The 25,027-nt window shown below is 39.8% G+C and overlaps 2 protein-coding genes across 4 annotated transcripts; one reads left to right on the top strand and one right to left on the bottom strand.

Moving 5' to 3' along the window:
• Nucleotides 1-203: 203 nt before the first annotated feature.
• On the bottom strand, nt 204-8,751 carry malt3 (MALT paracaspase 3). Of its 2 annotated transcripts, none has more exons than XM_080874843.1 (15): nt 8,623-8,730; nt 8,351-8,430; nt 8,100-8,227; nt 7,862-8,000; nt 7,602-7,777; nt 7,375-7,471; nt 6,841-6,888; nt 6,516-6,719; nt 5,798-5,975; nt 5,605-5,679; nt 5,311-5,438; nt 3,886-4,035; nt 2,723-2,877; nt 1,987-2,103; nt 204-1,899 (listed from the first exon to the last, which is right to left on the bottom strand). In XM_080874843.1, exons 2-15 carry the CDS (start codon nt 8,385-8,387, stop codon nt 1,576-1,578), a joined length of 1,956 nt encoding a protein of 651 aa, XP_080730969.1. In that variant the 5' UTR covers nt 8,388-8,430; nt 8,623-8,730; the 3' UTR covers nt 204-1,575. The 2 variants fall into 2 exon arrangements, with proteins under 2 accessions (XP_080730969.1, XP_080730968.1); XM_080874842.1 differs by having other exon boundaries at nt 205-1,899; nt 8,351-8,412; nt 8,623-8,751.
• A 1,069-nt stretch (nt 8,752-9,820) lies between these two features.
• Nucleotides 9,821-23,545, top strand: alpk3a (alpha-kinase 3a). 2 transcript variants are annotated; one of them, XM_080866994.1, is made up of 16 exons: nt 9,821-10,181; nt 10,496-10,766; nt 11,194-11,226; nt 11,591-11,712; nt 12,117-12,234; nt 12,308-13,655; nt 16,981-19,336; nt 19,792-19,939; nt 20,489-20,616; nt 20,721-20,756; nt 20,848-21,122; nt 21,227-21,315; nt 21,425-21,642; nt 21,744-21,792; nt 21,884-22,222; nt 22,479-23,545. In XM_080866994.1, exons 2-16 carry the CDS (start codon nt 10,639-10,641, stop codon nt 22,510-22,512), a joined length of 5,421 nt encoding a protein of 1,806 aa, XP_080723120.1. In that variant the 5' UTR covers nt 9,821-10,181; nt 10,496-10,638; the 3' UTR covers nt 22,513-23,545. The 2 variants fall into 2 exon arrangements, with proteins under 2 accessions (XP_080723120.1, XP_080723121.1); XM_080866995.1 differs by lacking the exon at nt 11,194-11,226.
• Nucleotides 23,546-25,027: the final 1,482 nt, after the last annotated feature.

Below are 25,027 nucleotides of genomic sequence, written 5' to 3'. Positions count from 1 at the left end.
TTTTAGACCATGGTTTTTTGTTTGTTCTATTGTTCCATTTGCTTGTTCTGCCACTTAACACTGACCAGTGAACCATTCAAGCATAAGAAAATGCAACTAGCCAAAGGCACAAACCAGTGTTGGGTCTACAAATGACAGACCCAGCAATCTTAAATTGCATCTTTAAGCACTTTTAAGCTGTTTATAGCAGCCTGTTGTAAAAACACATCATTTATTCCCATTTCTTTACCAGAATCTGCAGAAATTGCCAAAGATAGAACAGTTTGACAGGATCCATAAGATATTTTTTGCACCAACAAGGTGATTCCCAAAAACCTGACAGCTGAAAACTTGGCTTATAGCTGCACTAAAATAACATTTTAAAAAGAGGAAACTGAAAAAGTGGAGGACGAAGGCAGAAGTGGTGAGCTTAAAAAGCAAAACAAAAACATGGCAGATGAGCAGTATCTCAAACTCATGTTCTTAAGAAATATGAAAAAAAAACAAAACAGAAAAAAACAAAGTTGATGAAATCATAAACTGAAGACTACCTAAAGAAATTACAAGAAAGCTGCCTAAGACAGTTCAGACTTTTTTCGATGAATAAAGGTGATCATAGCAAATATTGTCTTTCAAGCTCAACAGAATTGAACAAACTCTGTTTTTGTCTTATTTGCTGTATTTCCATGTTCCAATAAATCAGAGCACCCATATCCCAGTTTACTGAAAACAATATAAAGAACTGAGGGGTGGCTTGAGACTTTTGCACAGTAATATATCGAATAATGCAACCCACAGCATTTTTTAGACTGTATACGACAAAATTAATTTATCTGTTAGGTATAGGCTATGCACTAAAGGAAAAAAAATCTACTTTGATTTTTCCAGACTTAGCAGCTACTTGAGATTTTAATTCTTCGTTTTGAGCTAAAAGCAAATTTTACTCAAATATAGTGACAATCTGATAATGTACGTTAGGTTTAAGACTTAAGACAGACAACAGATATTAACTGAATGTTTCCAGCACCTTATTGAATTAATGCCATGAAGAATTTAGACAATCCAAAGGCAAAAGACGGCCCAACCCAGTACTAGCGAAGTTAAAACTGACATATTTTAATTTATTCTACAAACTTGAATTAAGCATCACTGTGAAAATGCTCCTTGAGAAAAACAAACAAACAAAAAAAAAACAACAACCCCAAAACAATTAAAATGTAGATTTTAAAGTTCAACAGCAAAACATATTGATATAATAAATTGCTTGTTTGTTTTTGTTTTTTTTAAAAAGTGATCAACGTAGTATTCTTCATTTAATAATTTAGGCCAGCCAGCTTGCCACTGATGGAAAAAACAAAAGTGTTATATACAATTAATGTTTTCTAAGCATATAATTTATGATGAAAATCAGCTTACAGTGTTATTGTGCCTACTAATCTAACAGCTGAAGGCTGGTAAGACAAAAACAAACCTCAATCACTTACTCACTTATACATTATCATCATCATTCATAGACAAGTACAAACATGTTTACAGCAACTGTAAACAAAACAAGAGATTTCCAACCAGTATTTACAAAAGTAGTACCAGAAAGTTTTAATGTGGACAGCTGAAGTCGTTCTCATCATTCTCTTCAGGTTCATTGCTCCACGTAACAGGAATTTTAGCAGCACACACCGCCTTTCTAGTGAAAGGGCGGCATGACCCAGTCTGATGCAGCGGGGGATTGCTGCTAGCGATGTTGCCCATGCTTTTAGCAAAAGCGCCTTCTCGTGTCCTGCCTGCTGCTCCATGATTCCTCCTGTACAGCTTGCAGGAAGCCACGAGAGGCTTTCCTATGTCCACCTGCTGGCTTTCTGTCTGACGCAGTTTACTGTCTCTGTGAGTATAGTGTAGATCCACCTTTATGACCATAGACTCCTAAAAAAAACAAAAAAACAAAAACAATTATTGTAAGGAGTAAACACTATTAGAGAAAGGTATTAGTATAGATATATGGAGACATACCTTGAGCTTCTGAAGAGCACAGAGCCTCAGAGTACAGTCTGGGTTAACATTATTCATAAGTAGTAGTGAGTCCATCTCCTCTGACCTGCCAGACCTGGAAAATATGTCTTCCATTGTCTGAGGATTAAAAGCACAAATAATGTTATTATTATTATTATTATATATGTAAACCATCTTCATCAATATAAATAAACAGCTGTATTTACAGTGGTTTGGCACTGAATCGTTGCTAAAAAAGTGCAGTATCACATTCAAAAATCAGCCACTAGATGTCAGGATTACGCAAGAGTCAAAGTCAGCCAAACTGACGGAATTATTTCACAAGAGCAGAGCTGCTCATAACCATTACTGCTTCCTGAGTCATCTGCGGTTGCAGCATGCTGGAAGCCTATATATGGGCAGAACTTCCTCACACATGTGAAATGTGGGTGTGAATGGTCATCATTGAGAAATTCATTTTGTCTAGTGGAAACTGACGAGCATTTTGCCATGAGCCATGTGGAATTTGTCGTGTAGGGACAAGCTGAGAATTTTATCCAAATCCTGAGTTTACTGATAGGCTTTGCCAAAAATCAAAAGCAGTTATGTAACAGTTACATTTCAGTGTATTGCAATTTAGACATACTGCCATTAACAATGCCCCTGCCTTTGTACTCCAGGGCCTACTTAGGCTTGTTCGGATAGCCGAATTTGGTGAAAAAGTCTGACAGTGAAGTGGAAAATAAGAAATACTTACAGGTATACTGCTTAGTGTGACCACGCAGTCCTGGGTATGGGGGCCTGTGGTCTTTACAGTGGCAAAAGCTACGAGAACATTAGAGTACAAAGCTGAGAAGCTGACTTCCACTTCTACTCTGCAAAGAAACATCAGCCGCTTCTTCCGTGGTAGCTCTGAAAGCAGATGTGAAACGTTTTTGGTTTTTTTAAATAGAAGGGAAAAAAGCATGCATAAAAACATGTTCCAAAACTTATTCGACATTTCATTTCTTTTTTTTAAATCATGATGCTATTTACTTAAGGAGGATTTTGCAGAGCCCATGACCAAATTAGGACTTTCAGCAACTCATTTATCTCAAGCCACAGACTTTTATCTTCCATCTAGGAAGAGTTCTTAGATTAATCCACAATATCAAGATTCAGTTTGAGCAAATGTGCAAGAAGAAAATACGAGGAAGTCTGAGTTGTCAAAACAGACTTCCTTCCATCAAAGGGGAAAATGCACAGCGTAAAATAAACCATTTCCCTCTTTGCATTAATCAAACGGAATCATGAATTATGCTGAAAAAATCTTAAACCACAGTGTGCAGATTTAGTTTGTCACACATTGTTGAGTAGGAGGTGAGAAAAAGGTTAAACAGTATCAATCACTCTCTTTGTGGGGATTTATGTTTCAGCGAGAGAAATCTACGTCATGACCGCAAACACCTCCGATGTAACTAACAGCACGTCGGGTCAACGAAGCCCACAGCCACTATTGTTACTGGCCCGTTCGGCACAGTTGCTTCCCTCTTGTACATTTCCAGCTGCTTTTTTGAATTCATCAGCATGAGACTAACAATCATGGCCTTGATATAAGTGCTCTCAAATGTCAGCAAATTCCTGGAGGAGGATTGCTGAAATATCGGAATGGACGTCAGGGAATTTACAAACAAGTGCAAAAACTAGAGGAACAGATATGTTTGACCGTGAAAAACACTGACCGTGACAAAGAGGAGTATTTTTTTTTCCTATCATGGCTTGTGCAGTTTATTAAAGACTGCGACATGGCCGCATGTTAATTTGTTTTGCTTCAGAGGAAAATAAAGCATATTTGCACATATTCTGTCACCAGCAGTAACATCGATAAAGACAAAAAAAAAAAAAAAAAAAAAAAAGAAGGAAAATGTTCTCCCATCTCACCATTTGCTTGTCTCCAGCAGGCATCTCGCAGGTGAAGCTCTTTTGTGTGGCCGGTGGTTCGAACTGGATCTGCAAGGGATCGTGGTTCCTTCAGTGTGTGTTTGATCTCCACCGCCTGTTTGCCTGTGATTAGAGGATCTCTGCCCAGATCTGGTGGAGAAAAGGAGGGGTTCAGATGGAGGTAAATACAATAAAATACAGCAGCTACACACGTTTTTAGCGTTTCTTTGGCCCCTTCCTTTAACTCGGTCCTGTTTAAACAACTTTAAGAAAATCAGCACTGCTTGAAAACTTTGGCAACCTTGCAATTGTCCTAGTGGTCTGTTCATCTTAGGACAGCAGTGAGTGAGGAATGTTCCAGAAACAAATATGAGAGATTCATCAGAATCTCATGGTTGTATTTGAGGAACTCTGGGATATTTTAAAAAAAAAAAAGGCATTTTTAAAATTCACTGTTACTGATGACACGAGTTTTGGGAAAAAACCCTATTCACAAGATGTCAAGCATGCAAAACAAAAGTCATTAATAGGACTAAACGGGGGATATTCAGGGAGAACTAAAACTATGCTCACAGAATAGGACACAAATTTAGAGTTGTCATCTGAATAAAGCAAGTACACTCCTTTAATGAGAGGGTTATTGCTATAACACAAACAACCAAACGAGAGGCTTAAAGAGGCTCACAAATTTAAAATAAATAAATAAGTTAAAAAAAAGAACAATTTTCATATCCAACACCACACTTATTCATTTAAATATTTTCACACACAGAGACAGGGCTGTCAGCAGGATGTCCTGTTCTGGTAAGTCTAATTTGTTAGTGAGCCCATGAGAGCAGTGGCAGGGAGTGCCCAAACTGCAGAGCAGCTGTCTTGCACTCTGGAGCTCTCAGGTTTCTTGCTCTTCTCTATCCAACAGTGTGAATTTCCAAAGAATGAGGTCACATGCTAATGGCATTTTGAAAATTTCTTCTACCGGGGGGCCCATCAAACTGACAAACACACTGAACAGCTTCCCTTCATCGGCACAGTCATCGCTTTACTTACAGGACCCGAGTAAACAACATTAAAATGAGATACAAGCGATTCCAAAAGTTGTCTGTGGTCCGTGGTGTATACCAAAGGGCAACCTGTTCCCCTCGGTGCTGTTTACCCTTCATCTCTAACTGTCAGCCTACTGAATTATGTGTTTATATCCCTAATAAACTGAACAGAAACAAAAAGAAGGAAATGTACATTTTTAATTGATATGTATGGTTTTCTTAAAAATGAAACAAATGATTTTGGTGTCAGCCACATTAATGTCTCACTCAGTCAAAGCCATTTCTATTGATATAGCAGCCCTTTATATTAGGCATTTTGGAAATGAATCATCATGTAAACAAAGTAAAAACCCCATTCTTAATTTTCCAATTTAACTCTTACCCTCTGAAACCTTCTCTAAAACATGCGTGACTTTCTCAGCTTGCAGGATGTGCTTGTTCAAGTACTTTGTAAAGATCCCAGTACTCTTGCCCCCGTCCTGGACCTCGAATGCTTCAGCATCTTCGCACCTGTAATAATTAAAGGAGAGGGGTTATTTTTATTTTGCATGACTTTCTACAACAGTGACTTTCTAAAATTTTATGCTATAAACCAAAAACAAGCTGCACATGAAATCAATTAATTGATTTCCCCCCCCCATTTGCAGTTGAATACAAAACAATTAATACTACATACGTGGCATAACCGTAAACTGTGTTCCCGCTGGGTGCCAGTGGCTTGATGGCAGATAGTAAGGAACCCTGGTTGTACCTACAGAGTGAAATGAAGTTAAACAAATAACAAATCTATGTCATGTTAACTGAGCTTTTACAAAGAAATTTACATATCCAGATATCGGCTCCGTGCAGAAATTAATTATTGCACTTACCATTTTCTACAGGTGTCCAGCAGGATTACACTCAGTGCAGTCTGCCTTTCCTGCATGCTGAGCATGATCCTCTGCACACAGACACAGTTTTCGGTTCCGTACGGTTGCGGAGCATCGACGGACACCAAGTAATTCCTTCCCGCATGCTCATAACCATGGCCCGCATAGTAGAACAGGCCTGTAGAGAGAATACACATCTGATTACTACGACAATAACAAAAGTGCTGCAGTAATTCTGCAGTCCTGGAATACATGACAGTCAATCTGAGGAGGTAACACATCATCATAAAGACTTCTAATCACATTTGTTTCATTATTAACAACAGAAAGAGAGAATAGAAGCAGATAATATCACCTCACAGCTCCAAACTGTGCTATTGACACCAACACTTTTTTATTTATTTATTTTTTAATAACACTAACACACTGTTACAAGTGGAACAGTAAAACATAAAAAGAACGAGTTATTTAACAAGCACGTGGAAATAGCCACACCGTCCCACATACGTATGAAGTCATACAGCCGTTATCTAACATTGATGACAAGATAAGAACCACGGAATATGACGAAGGAAGTTACAGTGCTTTAGGTGCCACATAAACCTCTAAATAATAGCATCAGCATTTTCTAAGAACAGCAGCTGAATACTGAAATTCAGCTAATGACAAAAGCTTTTTCCAAAAGAAATAGGCAGGAAAAAAAAATTATAACGCTCACCGTAAACGCCTTTGTCAAGGAGATGAATGAACTTCTCAATAGCAGTAAGCATCTCCTCTCTGGTCAGATCCAGCAAGGAGACGACTCTGAAGCCAAGCTGCCGCAAGAGGTTGCCGAGCTCATGAACATCCATGACGGGTGCCATCAAGGCTGGGTGGTTGGAGTAATTCAAGTTGCCAATAAGTAAGGCGACCTTATCAGTGGCTGCAAGAAAGTTCAATGTCTGATTCAAAAATCACTCCAACACAAGAAAATTCTCAAACACTCTGACAGTTTTCCTCTCCACACATCAAATGACAAGATGTTTCTTTCCATTAAACTTTACCTGTGAGCGCTGCTGGAGGAGGTTGATCACTCTTCACTAGAGATTGTGCTTAAAAAAAGAAAACAGAAAAAGGAAGCACAAAATCAGTTCATGTTAAACAAAAAACTGACCTAAAGTAGCATTTCTGTCTGGGGAGCATATAGAGAACAATAGAACTCAAAGATTCAATAGTATTCTCTGTGAAAGTCACTTTTATTCCAAGTAAGTTATAAACAGGAGAATCGCTTCAAGAACTAGTTTCACTTTACATCACTTTCCTGTTTTGTGTATAAGGCTTGAGCCCAGCACTATTTGGAGAACAACTTCCTTTTTAGTCTGTAGAAATGGGAAAGTACCTCCAGCATAATGGAAACAACTTAGTGCCTTAGAGCTAAACCAGTGGAATGAAAGGAGTGTGAAGCATTTATTTTTCTCCTTGACACATTTTATTAGTAATAGAGAAAGTAAAGGAATGGGAAAGAATACAGTCCTGAAACTGGGATAAGACAGGTATCACTGTACTGATTTTTGTTTTAGGTTTCACTTTCAGCTTACCAATGTCAACATCGACGGGCTCAGTCCACCTCTCTCCTAGTGTGTTAGATAGCGAGCACAGGTATGTTCCACTGTGTTCAGCTGTCGCGCGCTCAATCTGCAAATATAATAAATCACATTGTTCGTGTCTCTGTCCAAAAGTGAAATATTAACTACATTGTTTAATGAATTACACAGTGGGATCAGAGGTAAGAAAACATTCCATCTTCACCGCCGTTCCTCCTTACCTGCAGTGTACCGCTTTTCATGTCCAGCAGTGGCTGTCCATTTCTGTACCACTGGTAGGAAGGAGCTGGGACACCAAAGGCAGCGCATTGTAGAACAAGTTTTGTACCTGGTTGAATCTTTTGCGGCTTGGGGTTGGTGGCAATGTGAGGCTCACCTTGCCAGTCTATGGGCAAGCCTGACGATTCAAAGAAAAAGACGGGTTGAAATGAAAACTGCATCTATACGACAAAAATGACATGCAACCAGCATGTTGATTTACCTGATTTATCAATGTCCAACACCTTGACCTTCACCCAGTTGCTGAACACACATTTATAGTACTGGTCATTCACTCGGCACACATAGAGCTGAGTTTGTTGAGCTCTGATGGTCAGATCAGCTAGAGTGCCATTAGGTACCTTAGGGAGGAAATCATTGACAGCAACAAACGGTCATTTGCACACTAAATCCAACAAGAGTGCTTGAAAACTAACTTCTTGAAAGTTAAATTCACATACTTCTTTTTTTGCACCATCTGTAAACCATTGGTAGTTGAGGATGCCCGTGCCCTGAGCACGGACACTCAGAGTCACCTTATGGTTCACAGGTACACACACAGAGACAGGATGACGCACTATCACAATTTCTAGTGAGGAAAAAAACAAAACAAAAAAGCGACAACTTCAGTTTCATAAAACCAAACTTAGTTCTGTTTCGCTGGAAAAAATAACACTAGTGAAACAGTGCTGGTGCTGAGATTAAAACATACCACTGATCATTGTGTGCTTGGGGAAGGATCCAGTCATCTGTGCATTTTCTTCTTCTGCCGAACTGTAAGAAAATCACTGCCTATAATATCCCCACGTACAGAAAAGAAACTCCAAATGAATGGCATGAAAAGGAAAACGATGTATTTAACCTCTCATTTCTAGTCAGGTCAGCTGTTAACCGTACAAAAACTCCAGGATATATTTAAAAACGTCCTAACTGAGTAATTAGGTGTTTAATATGACCGTAACTATTACGTGTTTTACTGCATACCTGCCGTCAACCTCGGACTAGTTGAGAAGCTGTCACCCCTCGGCCAGAATATGTTTTCCTGTTCTCAGGCTTCATAACTTCAAATTTATAGCCCGAACTCTTCCTCCCTTTCCCGGAACGAGAAGGCGCACGCACACATTACCGTTATGTCTGTAATACTGGAGCACCCTTACAACAAAGCAGTAAAGCCCAATCCATATCATGCTAAAAACAAACCCAAGTCTCCTTTTAGTTATAATACTGAAGCATATCTTACACTTAAGAAACAAAAGAGAGCATTTCTGTGCCTGTTAGAGCGATTTAAATTATTTAAATTAAAAGCCAAACTTCTTTTTCTGGCATTACGGTAATGAGCAATCTGGCCCTTTTCAGCTGATGCATAATCACTGTCTGAGGTCAGAGTCTGGAGAGCAGCAAAGTAAAACGGTGTTTTTCAGTTCTAGTTAGTTAGTTAGTTAGTTAGTTAGGCTAACTCAAACTTTACTAGATGTCTGTTCGTGGTGCAACGCGAATAAAAAAATGTCACGTTGAAGACAAGCAAGCTTCAAAAACCTTGCGTCATAGCACAAATCTGAAATACGGAGTGTTTAAAATGTCTCTTTATATGTTTCAGTAGATATTATGGTCGACCATGAACGCTTATTGGCTGTTTATAAGCATTTAATTACAACATATTCCAACAATTTGTTTACTAATCTATAATATGTGGTTTTATTTTTGTAAAGTACACAATAAAATGTACGATTGAATGCCTATGTTCTATTTTTTTTAAAGGGGCATTAGGTTTTAATACATATACTGGCTTAATTTTGGGATATTTGCTTGTTAATGCTACATTTTATATAAATGTAATAAAATGTGATAGGGGAAAAAACCCCCCACAGAGAACAGAGACAGACATTTGAGAGGAAAGAGTAAAATGTAGCAATCCTGACAGTAATTTTAATGTTTTAAAAATGAGTCATCAATAGCTATTCCTTCCTTCCTAACATTATTAAATCAAAGTGCAGGTTTTGTAAGCCTTTTTTTCCCCTTAGGCCATATGAGCAACAAGGAGGTCAATGTGATTTAACCATGTGTTGCAATACAAAGTGTATATGTGTGTTGGAGGGGTGGGGGGTAGAGGGGCTGTCCTTTAGGAACTCCTGAGCAAAGCATTGGACTTAGACCATTGGCTGTTATCAGCTACATCATGAATCGAGTCTACATATAATCCACAAGGGTGTCTCACCAAGATGGTTAAGTTTTTCCAGCTTGTTGAGCCGGATCCAAACACTGCAGTGAGATTTTTGCATTGTGAATGTTAATGAAAAGATAGATTTGAGGCAAATGTGTTCTAGGTTAAATGGGTAACATTTTGATCTGAATTCAGTTTGTTTGTAGATTTCTTTGCTAAAGTCTAAAGTCTAGTTTCGGAAAATCTGATGTGCTCTTGAACCTATTTGTGGGCCTGCTATAAATAGGGCCACTCTGGCAACACATGCATGTCTATGATAGGAGGTTACAGAGAATTTCTTCACAGACTCTGGCTCCAAAGTAACACTGACAACATCTTAATGGTAAGTTGGAAATTTAGAGAGTTTTGCCGTGAACAAGAAAGACATCTCTTGTATTCCTAAGACATACAAGTAAATTACTTCTCTTAGGTTTGTGTTTGACCACTAACAGCGCTTTCACAACCCGATAGCATGATCCTATTTATAACTTGCTCCAATGCAATTGCTTTGCTTGGTCAGAAAGGACGAGCACTAGGGCTGAAATGTGTGTTTGAGTTTTGTATGGGTAAATAACACAGAGTGTGTCGTTTGCTTTCTTTAATTAACAACCAACAGGTTTTGTTGTAATTCTGAAGTGTTTCTTTTATCTTCTCCAGGAGCTTCTGCATGGACAGCAACATTTAATCTGAGCCTTGATCTTGGAAAGCTGTGGATGTGAAAGCAGAGTGCTTTTTTAGCCTGGGTGATTTATCTCAGCTATCTCGGATTGTAAGTTTTTGGTGCGCTACCATAGTGGACAATGACTTCTAGAAGGCTGATGACTCGATCTTTTTCTGGCAATGGGAGGACAAGCAGCTTCAGTGACGACGAGGCTCCATCTTTCAATGGCCGCAATACTTACCTCTCAAATGTCCGGCCTGAAAACAGGTAGACAGTCTTATCTGTATTCTTTATGTGTTTGTAGATCATGTTGGTGAAGCAGATTGATATTGTATTGATACAGATTGATACAAGAGGAAGATATAAAGTGCACAGTGATCAAGAAAAAGAGTCTTGGTCTGGCAGGTCGAATAAAAAAATCATAAAATATAATAAACATTTCTTTGTATCTTTTATGTCATTTAACTGGTATAACACTTGATCAAACTAGACCCATTAGATGAAGTTTGCCAAATTAAACACAACCACTTAAGTTTTCAGATAAAATCAGATATATCACACAAATAATTGCATGTGCATTATCTATAAACTGTAGGAGGAGGACAGCTGTGAAACAATTTTACTGGGGTAGAGTCCCAATACGCAGACCCTAATTAATCACTGTCGTTGCTTCGTTTGCCTCCTCTCTGAATAGCTATTCAAGGTATTCTCACTACAGGCCGGCGAGGTAATCTCTATTTTAAAACACTTCTACCCACTAACATCTTAACTGCAAAAACTGGTTTACTCCACGAATGAAACCCACACAAGTTTTGACTGACCAACATTGGTTTCAGTGCTGGGTTGGCAAGTTTGTTTTGCTTGACATCTCACAAGTTTGTGTCAACCTTTGACATCCATGTCACTACCAGAAATTCCCATTAACATCCTTTCCTGTTGTTTTAATTTAAAAATTAGAAATAAAGTAATTGGAGCCTACTAGTTAAAGATGAAAGGGTTCACCTGATTAACTGAGATAAATTATAAAAGTATCCACTATTTCTATTTGAAGCAAGAAGCTGACTTTCTAATGGATCAGCAATTCCTTTCAGGAGCACGTTGTGCAGTGTCATGGCCCAGCTGACTGAGGACATACAGCCATCTTTCGAGACCACCTTGAAGTCAAAGGCAGTCTCAGAGAACTGCAATGTGAAATTCACCTGTGTGGTAACAGGTAGGCTTACGTCAAGGTAGCGTCTGTGCCCTGTTGTTTTCCGGAATAACTGAAACCTCTCAGACTGAGCTGGGTGTGAAGTGGCAGGATGTGACTAATATGAAAACAAAGGATTTTGCTTCGAAGGCAGCACTTCTTCCTGTATTACTTTTTCAGCACAGCTTAATTTTGAGCTCGTTTTTCAAGAATTTTTGGGCCTCAGGCAAGCTAGATGGTTGGGCCAACATGATGCAATAACCAAAATACATTCAAGTGAACGCTTCCACACTGTGTTTTATTAAGCATGTCATTATTTTTAATATATGAGAAATTTAGCTGTTGCACATTAACAGCACAGTGTAGCACAGGGAGTGTAATGTTTACAAGCCAGAGGAAAGGTGTTCATTATATCATTTCCATGTCAGGTTACCCAGCTCCAGAACTAAAGTGGTATAAAGACGATATGGAAATGGATCGCTACTGTGGACTCCCGAAATATGAAATTCGTCGAAATGGAAAAACTCATACCCTTCATATTTACAAGTATGTAAGACAGGCTTGCATTAATCAGCTCTTTGTTTGTTTTAATGACATTAACAAGAGCTTCTGTTTCTAGCTGCACAGTAGACGATGCAGCCATCTACCAAGTCTCAGCCAGCAATAGCAAAGGTATTGTCTCCTGCTCTGGTGTTTTGGAGGTTGGCACCATGAATGAGTACAAAATCCACCAGCGCTTCTTTGCTAAGCTGAAACAAAAAGCAGAAAAGAAGAGAAAAGATGCAGAGGAGCAGATCAAGATGGAGAATAAAGAAAATGTTCAGAAAGTGAAACCACTGATTAGTCCAGAACACCCTCAGAGGAAACGGGCTGTCCCACCACCAGAGGAGAGGGAAGTAGCCAAAGAGTCTGAGGCTATAGAGGAACTGGGAGCTACTGCAGAACCTAATGGAATTAGCTCAGAAAATGAGGAAACAGCTTCTTTGGCATCCCGGGACAGAGGTCTTGAGGACGAGACAGGTCCATCAGACGAGACGTTGGCCACTAAAAGAATAAAGATGTCAAATGGTGTAGATGCTGGAATTAATAGTAGCCGAAGCCATATGATGGGAGTTGGAGGTGAAAACTGTTATGATGGAGGAATCAGTTTGGCACAGTTTTTGGCAGAGACTCTTCAGTCCCAGGCTGTGGAGGAAAAACAGAATTCATCTCAAGCCGAGAAAGATAAAGAAGTGGAAGAAGCTGTTTTGTGTGACAATCAAGAGAAAGAGAAGGAGGAAGAGGAGCTGCAAAAAAAGAGAGAAGAAGAAGAAAAAGCTCTACAGGAGGAATATGAAAAAGAGAAAAGAAGAGAGGAAGAACTGGCCATCAGAAGGGAAAAAGAAAGAGAAAGGCAACCCCAGGTGTCGCACACAGCAGCCCATGGCAAACATGGCCCAGACATCAAACATCACAGCAAGGGCCATAAGGATCACGACCACCACCACATCCAGACCTCCATTTCCTCTATGCTCCACTCAGTCAAAGACTTCTTCTTTGGTAAGAGTAAGAAAAGCACTCATGGTCACACTGAGAATGAAGAGGCTGATTTTGAGCACTCAGTGGAGGCTCCTGAACCAGAAATGCCACCATCATTTCAGCTGCAAGAAGAACACAGTCCAGACATGTCCAAACCTCCTACAGAGGAAGTCGCGCCTGTGGAAATGGATAAACCCAGAGAGCCTTCAGAAACTACCGTGGCTACAGAACACGAGCCACCGTCAGTAGAGCCAGATACATTTAAGTATGAAGACCATGCACAACACTCGGCCCTGCCACCATCACATGAACTGCCACAAGTGGAGTCCACAAGTCCGAGTGTGACAGAAAGTGAGGAAGCCGTGGAAGCCATGGAGGTATCTGTGGGGATGGAGAGCAGCAGCGCAGGTGAAGAAGTGCCACTGCCCAGGCTTCAATTTGTCACAGAGGTATGTACAGGGGTCTTCCACAGCAGCACGTTAGATCCACTCGTGTAATACAAAAGAGCACGAGTTGAGCACAAAATGAACTTCCTCACCACCCCACACAAAAATCGTTAAAAAGAAAATTAGAGGGAAAGAAGTGCCTTTGTGTGAGTGTCTGATCGTGGTTATTTCATCTCCAAATAAAGTATCAGTGAGTTGTACTAAAAATTAACACCTAGATAAAATGATTAAGATTTCACTATAGAACAAAATTTTATCAGTTTTTAAGTTTTTTTAACATCCTTGAAAAAAAAATCAACTTTCAGTTTTCAATCAGATTTATACACAAAGTTTTTAGAAGTGCTAAAGAAGCAAAAACGATGATTAGATGTTGTAATCATGAGTCTCTAGACAGTTAAAAACACGCATAATATTAGTGATCAGCAACTTTTAGGAGTGAGTCAGCATAAGGGTGTGACACAACTGTTTTGCTGCAAAGATAAACCACACAAAAACAGTGTGGGAGAAACAGGGAAGCTTAAGATGCATTTCACTAGTTACATGCAGGGGCAGGGGATGTTGTGCATCTGCACTGTAAGATAGGCTGCATGTTGGGTTTCGCATGTTGGCTGTGGTGAATGGGGCCAGGAGTGCGTCAGAGATCATGATGAAACCTGAATGTCAGATGCGGGTCTCACATTACAAACAGGGCTTTGCTTTAAAGAGGTTCAGCGGTAGTATAGTGAGTCCGGCGGCAGGTCTCGGCATGAAAGGAAGGGACACATTCCTCACTGCCCCCCATACCTTAAAATAAACCCTTTCCTCATCGAGACAAGAGAGAGGAAGGCAGCACTTCTGTCATCTCACTGTCCAACTTGTCAAATAGCTACATGTATGTTAGAAATGTGTTTTTTTAGAGTTAAACTGATACAGTCTATGTGTCTGACCTTTGGCCTTTACAGCAAGCAGCCTTAAACTGATCACCACACAATTCTTTGATTTTAAGTGAAGTTTTTCATTAGTAGTTTGTCTTATCAGTTACACAGTTAAATATGTAGCACAAGTGTATTGATATTTACCTGAAATTACCCAATAAGCATTACACTGTTACCTTTAAAGGTTTCAGACTAGAAAAAGGTGTTACTGTCATGTTTCGGCTGTGTGCAGGCAGGAATTGGACCCAAACGCAAACTCACTAGAAACAGGATTGAACTCAAAATGGCAGCTTTTATTGCTGAACAAACAACATCTACAAAACCTAAACTGAGAAGACGCTAACAAGAGTCACAGGGCGAAACACACAGCATGAAGGAGATCACGACACTGATACAGAGAAACACAGGGCTTAAATACACTGGGAAATAACGAGGGGAATGAGACACAGAAAGGGAGCACAGCTGGGAGAAATCGAACATAACGAGACCCAAGGGAAGCGAAACGCAATACATTCACGTAGGACACAGTCCTTCAAAGTAAAACAGGAAATGTAACATAGACACAGACTTGACTAGGGGAGACAGAGCAACTAAGAAACACAGAGAACAATAACAGGGAGACACAGAGGGCGGCTAACTAAATAATCAGAAAACTAAAGAGAATACAAGAAAGCCAAACTAAGACACGAGACTAAAGAATAAACTGGGGCAACAAAGAGAACTAAGATCGTAATACAAAAACTCAGAGACACAAGAAACTCAAAACACTGGGTCACCGACCCAGAACAGTGACAGTTACATAGTTTTAGTTGCACTTTTTAATCTCTTATTTATTCAGCTTTTGTTTTTCTGTGCATTTTTTTTAAATGTATTGTTTGCTTGAGAAGAAGGGGAATATTTATGGGATAATATGTGATAACTTAAGAAGCCTTATATGGGTATTATGAGCCGCATTAAAATGCCACTAAGTATTAATAGCTTTGACAAGTAAGTAATTACAACTTCTTCGGTTGCAAACAAATGTTTGTAGTTGTATTCATAAATTTCCTGTGTGTGTTTTTGTTAATTGTAACGTAGCATTAATGTCCAAGCGGTGCACAATGATATGTGGAAAAGGGAACTGAAGTAGCTATGTTTAAACATCCACCTGCTGAGTGATTGCATATCCATAATGTGGAACTACAACTGTACCTTTGCTATGTTGTGGTTAGGTACAAGGCTCTTTAAATGAATAATGAGAGGAAGTTGTAACTATTATCTGAACAATCTTTTCTCACATGATTGTGACCTTTTTTTAACACACAATGTACACAATGGTGACAAATAGCTTCAGCTTTAATTTGAATGCGACTCCAGTTCCCTTCCATCGAAAGCTGCAACTTCTTTTTTTTTTGGCAGTCACTGCCGGCCACACTTATTGTCACGAGGCATCACATGGTTGCTTTACAGCTATGTATACATTTTAATGATGAGGACAGAGGAGAAACGCGCTCTAAGCGGGAAAAAACAAAAGGAAACTAATGACACTTTTTTATGTAACTCAAAGCTTCTGTGATCTATGCTTTCTAATTAGGACTTTTGCTCTTCAGAGTCAAATTCTGTTCTTTTTTTAATTATCGGCTATTGTTGAGGCTTGAGGCTACCCAATATTTACATTAGATTTCTATCTGTCATGTGTGACTGCTCTTTGGCTGAGCTACAAGCTATCATTCATTCACCACCTAGCAAATACTTTTGTGTAAACTGCACATCAATGTCAGCTTATGCGGGAAATCCCCTGTTTATCTTTCAACCTCAGAGCAAAACAAGTGCACTTTCAAAGCCAGTGGAATTTCACTTCATAACTTTGAAGTGTTTCATCCAGAAGGTTAGTGAAGGTTGGCGTAAAATGTTAATCAGTTAAAGCTCCAAAGGAAAGAATAAAAAACTTTTTTAGCAATTTTAGTGGACCCTCACAAATGTAAACTGCTGTCTTGCACATTGTAGGCAGTTTAAAAAAAAAAAGTGGCTAAAAGAAGCTAACCGGTCAAAAAAGTTACAAATATTCAGATTTCCTGTAGTTGTTTTGTAATTCATGGCACAAAAACTTGTCAGAATCTATGACACATAGTCACAAGTTAGAGGTGTAAATTCGCTTTAACAAGATTCTTAAAAACAAGAAGAAAAAAAAACACTTGAGACCGAAACACATACAGTTCCTCTATAACTAGTAAATGAAAGTGGTAAAAATATTTGCATCCATAGCATGCAACATAATGCATCTTTAGAGGGAGTTCTGAAACATAACATAATAATACATGTACAGCATCTTGGTCAACAGGTGTTGTTTTAAATGTGCTATATAAATAAATGTGACTTTGACTGTGACTTATACTTGAAAATGCCATTACGATGATTTTTCTATTTTCAATCAGGCTGACTTTAAAGATAAAGACACTGAGGTGCTCTCGGTTATCAAAGAGGTTCACGTCACTGAGCAAGAGCTAGATTCACCACAGCGTAATCAGCAGGCTGAGAAAGATGAGTCTGTTCCAGAGGATGACAAGTCTGCCTTGCCACAGACCCCAGACTTGGCTGATAAAGAAGGGGGCACCCCAACGCCCACCCTCACCAGCTTGGGAGAATGCTGGACTCCCCCTCACAGCATCGTCTCAGCAGCAGAAAGCCACAGTCCTGGAGAAACGCCCACTGAAACTTTGCAAGAAGAGGGGAAGCAAGGTGAAGTTGACATGGAGGAGGCTAGCTCTTTTAATGAGTTACATGAGGAAGAGAAAGCCGAAGTGAAATCAAAGAAGCAGGGATTTTCAGGTATAAACGGATCTGAGATGACTAAATTGTCAACATCTTCTCTGGAAAGCCAAATAGAGGCGTGCGAATCTAAAAAGCCTGATCAGGTGCTTTCATACTTTCCTGATGTGGAATCATTCAGTGCAGAGACACATTGTCTAAAAGAGGAGACCAAATGTACTTCACTGATTCAGGAAATGAATACAGGATTTCCGCCCACTACACTCCCTGAGAGTTTAGACAAGGTTGACCTAAAAATGCAACATAAACCCACTCGTACTAGGTCACAGGAAATCACAGAAGTCGGCGATGTTAGTGCTACACAAAGTTCAAGCTCTGGTTTTACAAGAAGCGGGGGAAGATATGAGCAAAACAAAGCGGCAAATTCTATTTTAGAGAAAGAAGGACATAATAATCTGTGTGACAGTCTAAAAACACAGGAGCAAGTGTGTTTAGAAGTGGAGAGCGCTGAAGTGAAGAATGAGAGTTTACAGGTTGAAGCGGAGACAGAAAAGCAGACTCCAGTGAACGCAGAAGAGCCGATTCACTCAAAGATAAAGCAAATGGAGGAGCAGAGTAATACTGCACATCAAAACATGAGTGGGAGTGGCTGGAGTGGTGTGCATTCAGAGAATATTCCAGCAATCCAGATATCGACTATTGAAGATATCCCTGATAGTAAACCAAATGTGCCAGATCTGAGCCCAAGTGAGCAATTTCTAATCCCCAAAATTGAAATAATGGAGGCTGAGCTCAAAGAGTCTACTTTGCCACTAACTATTTTGGCCCTAGACAAGCCAGACTCAAGCAATTTGCAAAAACATGATGCAACTCCTGCTTCTGACTTGTTGCCCACGCAGAAAGGTATGCAGAAAGATGATCACATTTCACCTACGGAGAAAGTAGAAGATGTTGCACAATTAGACGGCAAGACAGAAAATACACAGGTGGAAGGGAGGGAAGAGCCCCCTCAGATGAGCTATGCATTAATTCCTGTTATAAATGTTTCATTCACTGATGATAAGGAGGGTGATGCATGTTTAAACAACCATGTGTCAGACACAAAGCAGGCTGTTGAAACTCCAAAGGGGCCTTTGTTTGTGGTACCACCAATTTCTGTCACTTGTCATGAAAGTGATCTACCACAATTCAGCCTGCCCACTTACACTGAGCCGACAGAAATGGAAACTTCAGCTGGCACGCAAAGCGGAACAAAGAATGACAGTGACAAAAATGAGGCTGTGAAGCCTGAAAGTGCTCAAAATAGAAGACCTAACTTTGACGAAAGAAGTGTCAAAGAGAACACTCCCACTGTGCTATATGAAGCTCTGAAACCAAAAGTCGGTGACAGTGTTTTGTTATTCAGCAAAACAACAGTGGACGTCCTTGTCCCTGAAACTTTGAAACCCAAATCCCTCAAAGATGCCAAGACAGAGAATTCAGTGTCAGTTGAAGATCCCCAGAAAAACAGATTTTCTGTTGAGAGACTCAGCTCCAAGCCCCCGACAAGTCCAGCTAGTCTCCGCAAATTAATATCCAAAGCTGCTGCAGACTCAGACAACGAGGCTGCGGCAGCTGAAGATCTAAGCGGAGGGTCTACACCAACGTCATCCCTTTCCTGTGAAAGCAGTCCCCGAATGAAACGCAGAGACAGTCTAACTCTCATACGCTCTGCCACCCCTGAGGAGTTGGCCTCTGGAGCTCGTCGCAAAATCTTCATCCCAAAACCTAAAGAAGACATAGATGGGACACTAGCACTAAATACTCAAGGGATCTTGAGTTACATGTCACCCAGCCAGGCCCGCAGGGCATCGTTACTGCAGGCTCAAAAAACCCCACCTATCGAGAGACGCTCCCCGCTGCTGAATCGCCGAAAGTCCACCTTGGAGGTGCCAAAAGTGGTGGGGGAGACTCCCACAGAAGAGCCGGCCAGCACCAAACGAGAAGAGAAACCTGCTGAAAAAAAGATAGATCCTTTGAAAGGTAAAGTCTTCTTTTGTTTAATTTAGCAAAGGTATAATGAAATGAAGAGGGTTTTTTTTTATCATATTAACTAAATATATGCGTGGAATATAAATAAATAATGAGGCAACCTGTCCAGTTTTCCCCCATAACCATGGATTGGATAAGTGGAGACAAATGGATGGATGGAGACAAATGGATGGATGGATGGATGGAGACAAATGGATGGATGGATGGATGGAGACAAATGGATGGATGGATGGATGGATGGATAGATGGATAATTAGCCTCTATGGAGTTACAAGCAATTATCTGTTAAATCACAGTGGACTGTCTAATTTCCTTGTTTTCATACTTTTCTCAAAATATATCATTTATATTAAATATATCATCAGTGCAAAAAATGTGAAATAAACTGCCACTTAAGAAACAAGAAACATCACATGAGCTCGACTCTCCTTTCCATGCATCACCAGCTCCGCAGGTTATCCGTAAGATGCGGGGAGAGCCATTCCCAGATGCCTCTGGACACCTGAAGCTTTGGTGCCAGTTCTTTAACGTGCTCGGCGACTCCAACATTAAGTGGTTCAGAGATGAGGAAGAAATTCTAGAGGTGAAAAGAAGGTTAGTTTTCACCTTTACTCATTTTATGGTCATAACCACCCTACCTATCTGTAAAATCACATGTTCAATTTGTTTTAGGTATTAAAAGAGCTACTTTTCACCTTTGCCATTGCTATTATTCTGAGGATTTCCAGCCAAAATGACAAATGGGCGGGTTCCAAATATGAAACAATAATGCTTCAAGGATAAGCAGGATTTATTTGGGCCTGAGTGCATCCCATGGTCTTCTGTCATTCTCATATTCTCACTGCAAAAGATGTCCAGCTCATGTGACTGTGAACCCCACAGCTGTGACACAGAGAGGTGAATCTCTGGCTAGACACAGAAACTGTAACCTGACACAATATTTTTCCCATCTCCAGGGTGCATTAAAAGTCTATATATGTGCTAATGGTTGCTGTGTCAGCAGTCTGCTGCCACACAGCACGAGCATCTGTCTCACAGTGACATCTTGTGGGTTGTTGGGGAATTGGAGTCTCTCGATTGAATGCGTTCATGACTGTGTGTGTGGATTTTTTTTCTTTATTTTTTCTTTATTTTATGCTCAAGTGGAGGAGATGAAAGCCAAGTAGCACTGGCAATTGTTCTCGCGTCCAACCAAGACTGTGGTGTATATGGCTGCACGATCACTAATGAATACGGGACGGACAGTACTGACTTCCTCCTCAGTATAGACAGTAAGAAACAGCATGTATAGAAAAAAATCGAAATTGAAATTTAGAGTGTTTTACTAATATTAAATTCAATTTATTCAAGGTTTTGTCTGTTTTCTCTCTTACAGTTATGTCTGAAATACTGCTAAAAGATGATTTGGAAGGTACTTTTTGGTTAAACACTATATGCATCTGAGCCTTTGTTTATACACTATTTTTAACTGGATTCCCAGAGTAACTCTGTTTTTGCTTCAGTTGGAGAAGAGATAGAGATGACCCCGCTCCTGTTCACCAAAGGCTTGGTCGACTCTGGCACTTGGGGTGACAAGTACTTTGGTCGGATCATGACAGAGAGGTTGCACCTTGGGGAGGGCTGCATGCACAAAGCCAGCCAGGTGAAGGTCATCTATGGCCTGGATCCCGTCTTTGAGTCCGGAAGCACTTGTATTATTAAAGTTCAAAGCCCCATCACTTATGGGACCAAACAGGAGAGCAACCTTGCAGAGAGAAATCTAGAAATTACTAAGCACGTGAGTTTCACTGAGGAACTTTTGTTACATTTTAGTATATATGGTTAAATAGTGCTTCCTTCTGCTTTATTTATTTATTTATTTTTTAAATCTCTGTTTTCTAGGAATGCAAAGTCCAAAACATGATTCGAGAATACTGCAAAATCTTCTCAGCTGAAGCAAGAGTTATTGAAACCTTTGGGCCTTCACTAGAGTAAGCAACAGATATATTTTTGTTCTGATAATTAAATCCATTAAAATTATACTATACACAGTATATTACTGCTTGTGATCATCCCACTGTTACTTCATGTTGCCCACAGAGTGATTCCTCGCTATTTGATGTACCGGCCAGCAAATTCTGTGCCGTATGCCACAGTGGAGGCTGATCTTACTGGTTTATTCCTTAAGTATTGCACAATGGATGCTAAAGGGAAACTGGTTATGCAAAAGATTTCTGAGATAGAGCAGAAATGCTGCAGCTTCCAGCACTGGATCCATCAGTGGACACATGGCAATTTGTTGGTCACTCAGCTCGAGGGTACGCCACACATAAAATAATCACGAAGGCAATCATTTAAAGTGAATATTAGCGGGATCATGACCATTAAAGATTCTCTAAGGCTTGTTTTTTTTTTCTAGGTGTTGAAACAAAGATTACAAACGTGAGAGTTGTCACCAAGTCAAAAGGGTTTGTATCGCAGTCCCTACATGCAAAATTATTGTTTGTTTGCTGCTAAATAGCTGCAATAACCCCTCCCCCACCTCCCTTTGTTCTTCAGATACCAAGGATTAACTGAGTGTGGCTCACCTGAGGTGTTCAACCAGTTCCTGACACTCCATCAATGCAACTACTACTGCGGGCTTCTTGGCCTGCGCCCGCTTAAGACTATGGACAGTCTGCAGCAGCCCGCCAAAGCGAAGGGCTCAAAAAGCCCTCTGCTCAACCGCAAAGCGGGGTCTACCAGCCCACAGCTCCAGCGAAAAGGACACAGCCCTCAAATTGCTAGAAAAGCTAATTCTAGCCCAAAGGTGACTAGAAAGGGTCAGGAGACAGAGGACAATAAATCAAGTGCAAAACCAAAGCCAGCAGAAATTACTGATGCCACTGTTGAAAAAAGGTAGGAAAAAGGGCTTTTGTTCTAGCAATATCTCATTGCTTTTATTGGTTTAGTGTTAAGTGTTACTTTCCAGTTATCAAAGGCGGCAAGAGAAAAAGAGTCATTTGTCAGCTTGACGTGGTAAAAACTTATTATGAATATCTGGCCCCTGTGAGGAGACGTCCATCCTCAGCGTAGTTAAAAGGTTTGTGAGAATGTTTGGCATGACGGGCACAGCGATTTTTAAACCTCATAGTCTGCTTTTCTACTTTTATAGAAGAGGAATCACTGAACTGACACAGCTTTTCTAAGAATCTTTGAACACCTGCCTCAGAGTATTATCAGCTCTATGAGTGGACAAACAACTCTCCAAGCAATATTTGCCAAATAAGCCAACAGGAGATGTCAACATTAAGGTGTTTTCATTTAAATGTCGTGTATAAAATGTACATGGCCACAATGTATGTATGTTTCACTCGCTTTCTAGAATGTATTATAAGTATTATACGTAGATGCTGCATGTTCACGTCATGTACAGAATGTGTATCAAGTAAAAGGTGTGCTCATTTCTGGGTTAATATTTATTGCTAGTATTTAAACTTTCTTCACAGCAAAGTTGAGCTCATGCTGTGGATTAACAGCACCATTTTTAGATAAAAAAAATGTTTGTGTGCACTTTGTTTTGGGCTTTTTTTTTAGTTATTGTGACTGATTGTTGTTTTTCCAGTCCCTTTCCATTATTTTCACATTTTAGATGGCAAAACTATACTTTATCTCAAAGAAAAGAGCTGTTTTGGGAGTGTACCGCTGGTCAGTATTAGGCAGAAACTTCATTAACATAACCTTTTTATTCTTATTTTGCGCGAGGCCAGCAGGGACATTTGGAGACGATAAAGATGAAAACCCGCTCAGTTATCACATTAACTTTGTATTCTTGGTTAAAGTCCAACAGAGGTCAGTTCTCTCCTACAAATAACACCAAACCTGTGTGAAAAGCAAGCTTTGGGAATTTGTGTCTTGATTAATGATTAATAAGGATATTCAGAAGAGTCCAAACTAGCACATGTCAGCTGGTGTCATTTGTGTATTCACTAACTGCATGAAGCCTTATAGATGAAGGAAAAGAAAGCACGGAAATATTTTAAATTGAATATGTGAAAAAAAAACAAAATAATAACACATAATGTGTACATAAATAAATGGAGTAAATATGCAAAGTAACATAAAGAACAATAATAAATGAGTGAGGGTGCGAGTGAATGACTGAGTGAATGAATAAATGTGTCTTTGGTATGTTTGGTATGTCACACTGTGTCTGCTTTTCTAAAGAAATAAATATGTAAAACAAGTCCAGTCATGAGTTTTATTTCCATATGTTTTATAGTAGTTAACATAGTTTTATATATAATTAATGTAAATTTGGTATATATATATATATATATATATATATATATATACATATATATAAAACTATATATATATATAACTATATAAAAACACCCAGCGCGCCCCTGCGGGCGGTTTATCCTTCAAGCTCGGGTCCTCTACCAGAGGCCTGGGAGCTTGAGGGTCCTGCGCAGTATCTTAGCTGTTCCCAGGACTGCGCTCTTCTGGACAGAGATCTCCGATGTTATTCCCGGGATCTGCTGGAGCCACTCGCCTAGCTTGGGAGTCACCGCACCTAGTGCTCCGATTACCACGGGGACCACCGTTACCTTCACCCTCCACATCCTCTCGAGCTCTTCTCTGAGCCCTTGGTATTTCTCCAGCTTCTCGTGTTCCTTCTTCCTGATATTGCTGTCATTCGGAACCGCTACATCGATCACTACGGCCGTCTTCTTCTGTTTGTCTACCACCTGAAGGAAATTGCCATCCCGGGTTTCCTCCGTGGCGTGAGCGATAAGCAGAGTTTTGTCCTTTCCTTCTAAGATTCCTAATTATTTAAAGTAACACTCAGGTATGCCATTCAGCGTGTTAGTACGAGCTCGGGAGCAGCTTGGGAGAACAAGAAAACAGAGACTGCTTTAGGTTGCCTTCCCAATCGACTCAAAGGTTTATTTGATACACAGCAGTTTATATAGATGAAAAAAGGTTCGTGTGTCAGCAAGTTCTCAGTTCAAACCAGTACAGACCAAATAAGGAAACGTCTTCCTGCCTTGTGAGCAAAGAAGTATCCTGTGTGTAGTTTATCAGTTCAGCTACAATTTATGATCATCCCAGCAAAATACACAGAATACAGAGTTCTTTCATTAGTGAATTCTGAAACAAACCACCTGGCCTTTAACGAGCCTTTTTCTAAGAGATAAGGAAGGGAGGATGGGAGTAAGGAAGTGGTCTCGTCTCTGTGGTGTTTTCGACCTTGGGGTACCAGCCTGTGAGTCTTACACCTTAATTCTTGGGTCAGAGAGAAAGAGAAAAACAACTAGTAGATGGGCCATATTGAGTAACAGTTTTCCTGTATAAAACAATCTTCTGTAAATGCTAACCGTGGTATCAAAATATCATAACAGTTCTCCCCTTTTATCATGAAATGATAACATAGTATAAAGACAGAATGTAATAACATAATATAAAGACAAATCATAAATGTGAAACAAATCATAAATGTAACTAGTCCTTTGAGGAAGCTTAATATCAAAATTTTAAAAAGAAGAAAAGAAAGAGAAGAAAACGTCATACTCTTCTTGAACAATCGAGTAATTCACAATCTAATGCTCAATACATACATCAGGATCATCATCGATGACATCTGACACATAATCTGGGTCAATTTGTGCCAATTGCAAATACATTGAAGTAGCTGTACTAGTAGCTATACGGGTTATC

Source organism: Rhamphochromis sp. 'chilingali' (genome assembly GCF_963969265.1).
Source record: "Rhamphochromis sp. 'chilingali' genome assembly, chromosome: 2".
NCBI classification, from domain to species: domain Eukaryota; kingdom Metazoa; phylum Chordata; class Actinopteri; order Cichliformes; family Cichlidae; genus Rhamphochromis; species Rhamphochromis sp. 'chilingali'.
Note: the sequence above shows the minus strand (reverse complement) of the source record. Positions and strands in the feature narration are given on the sequence as shown.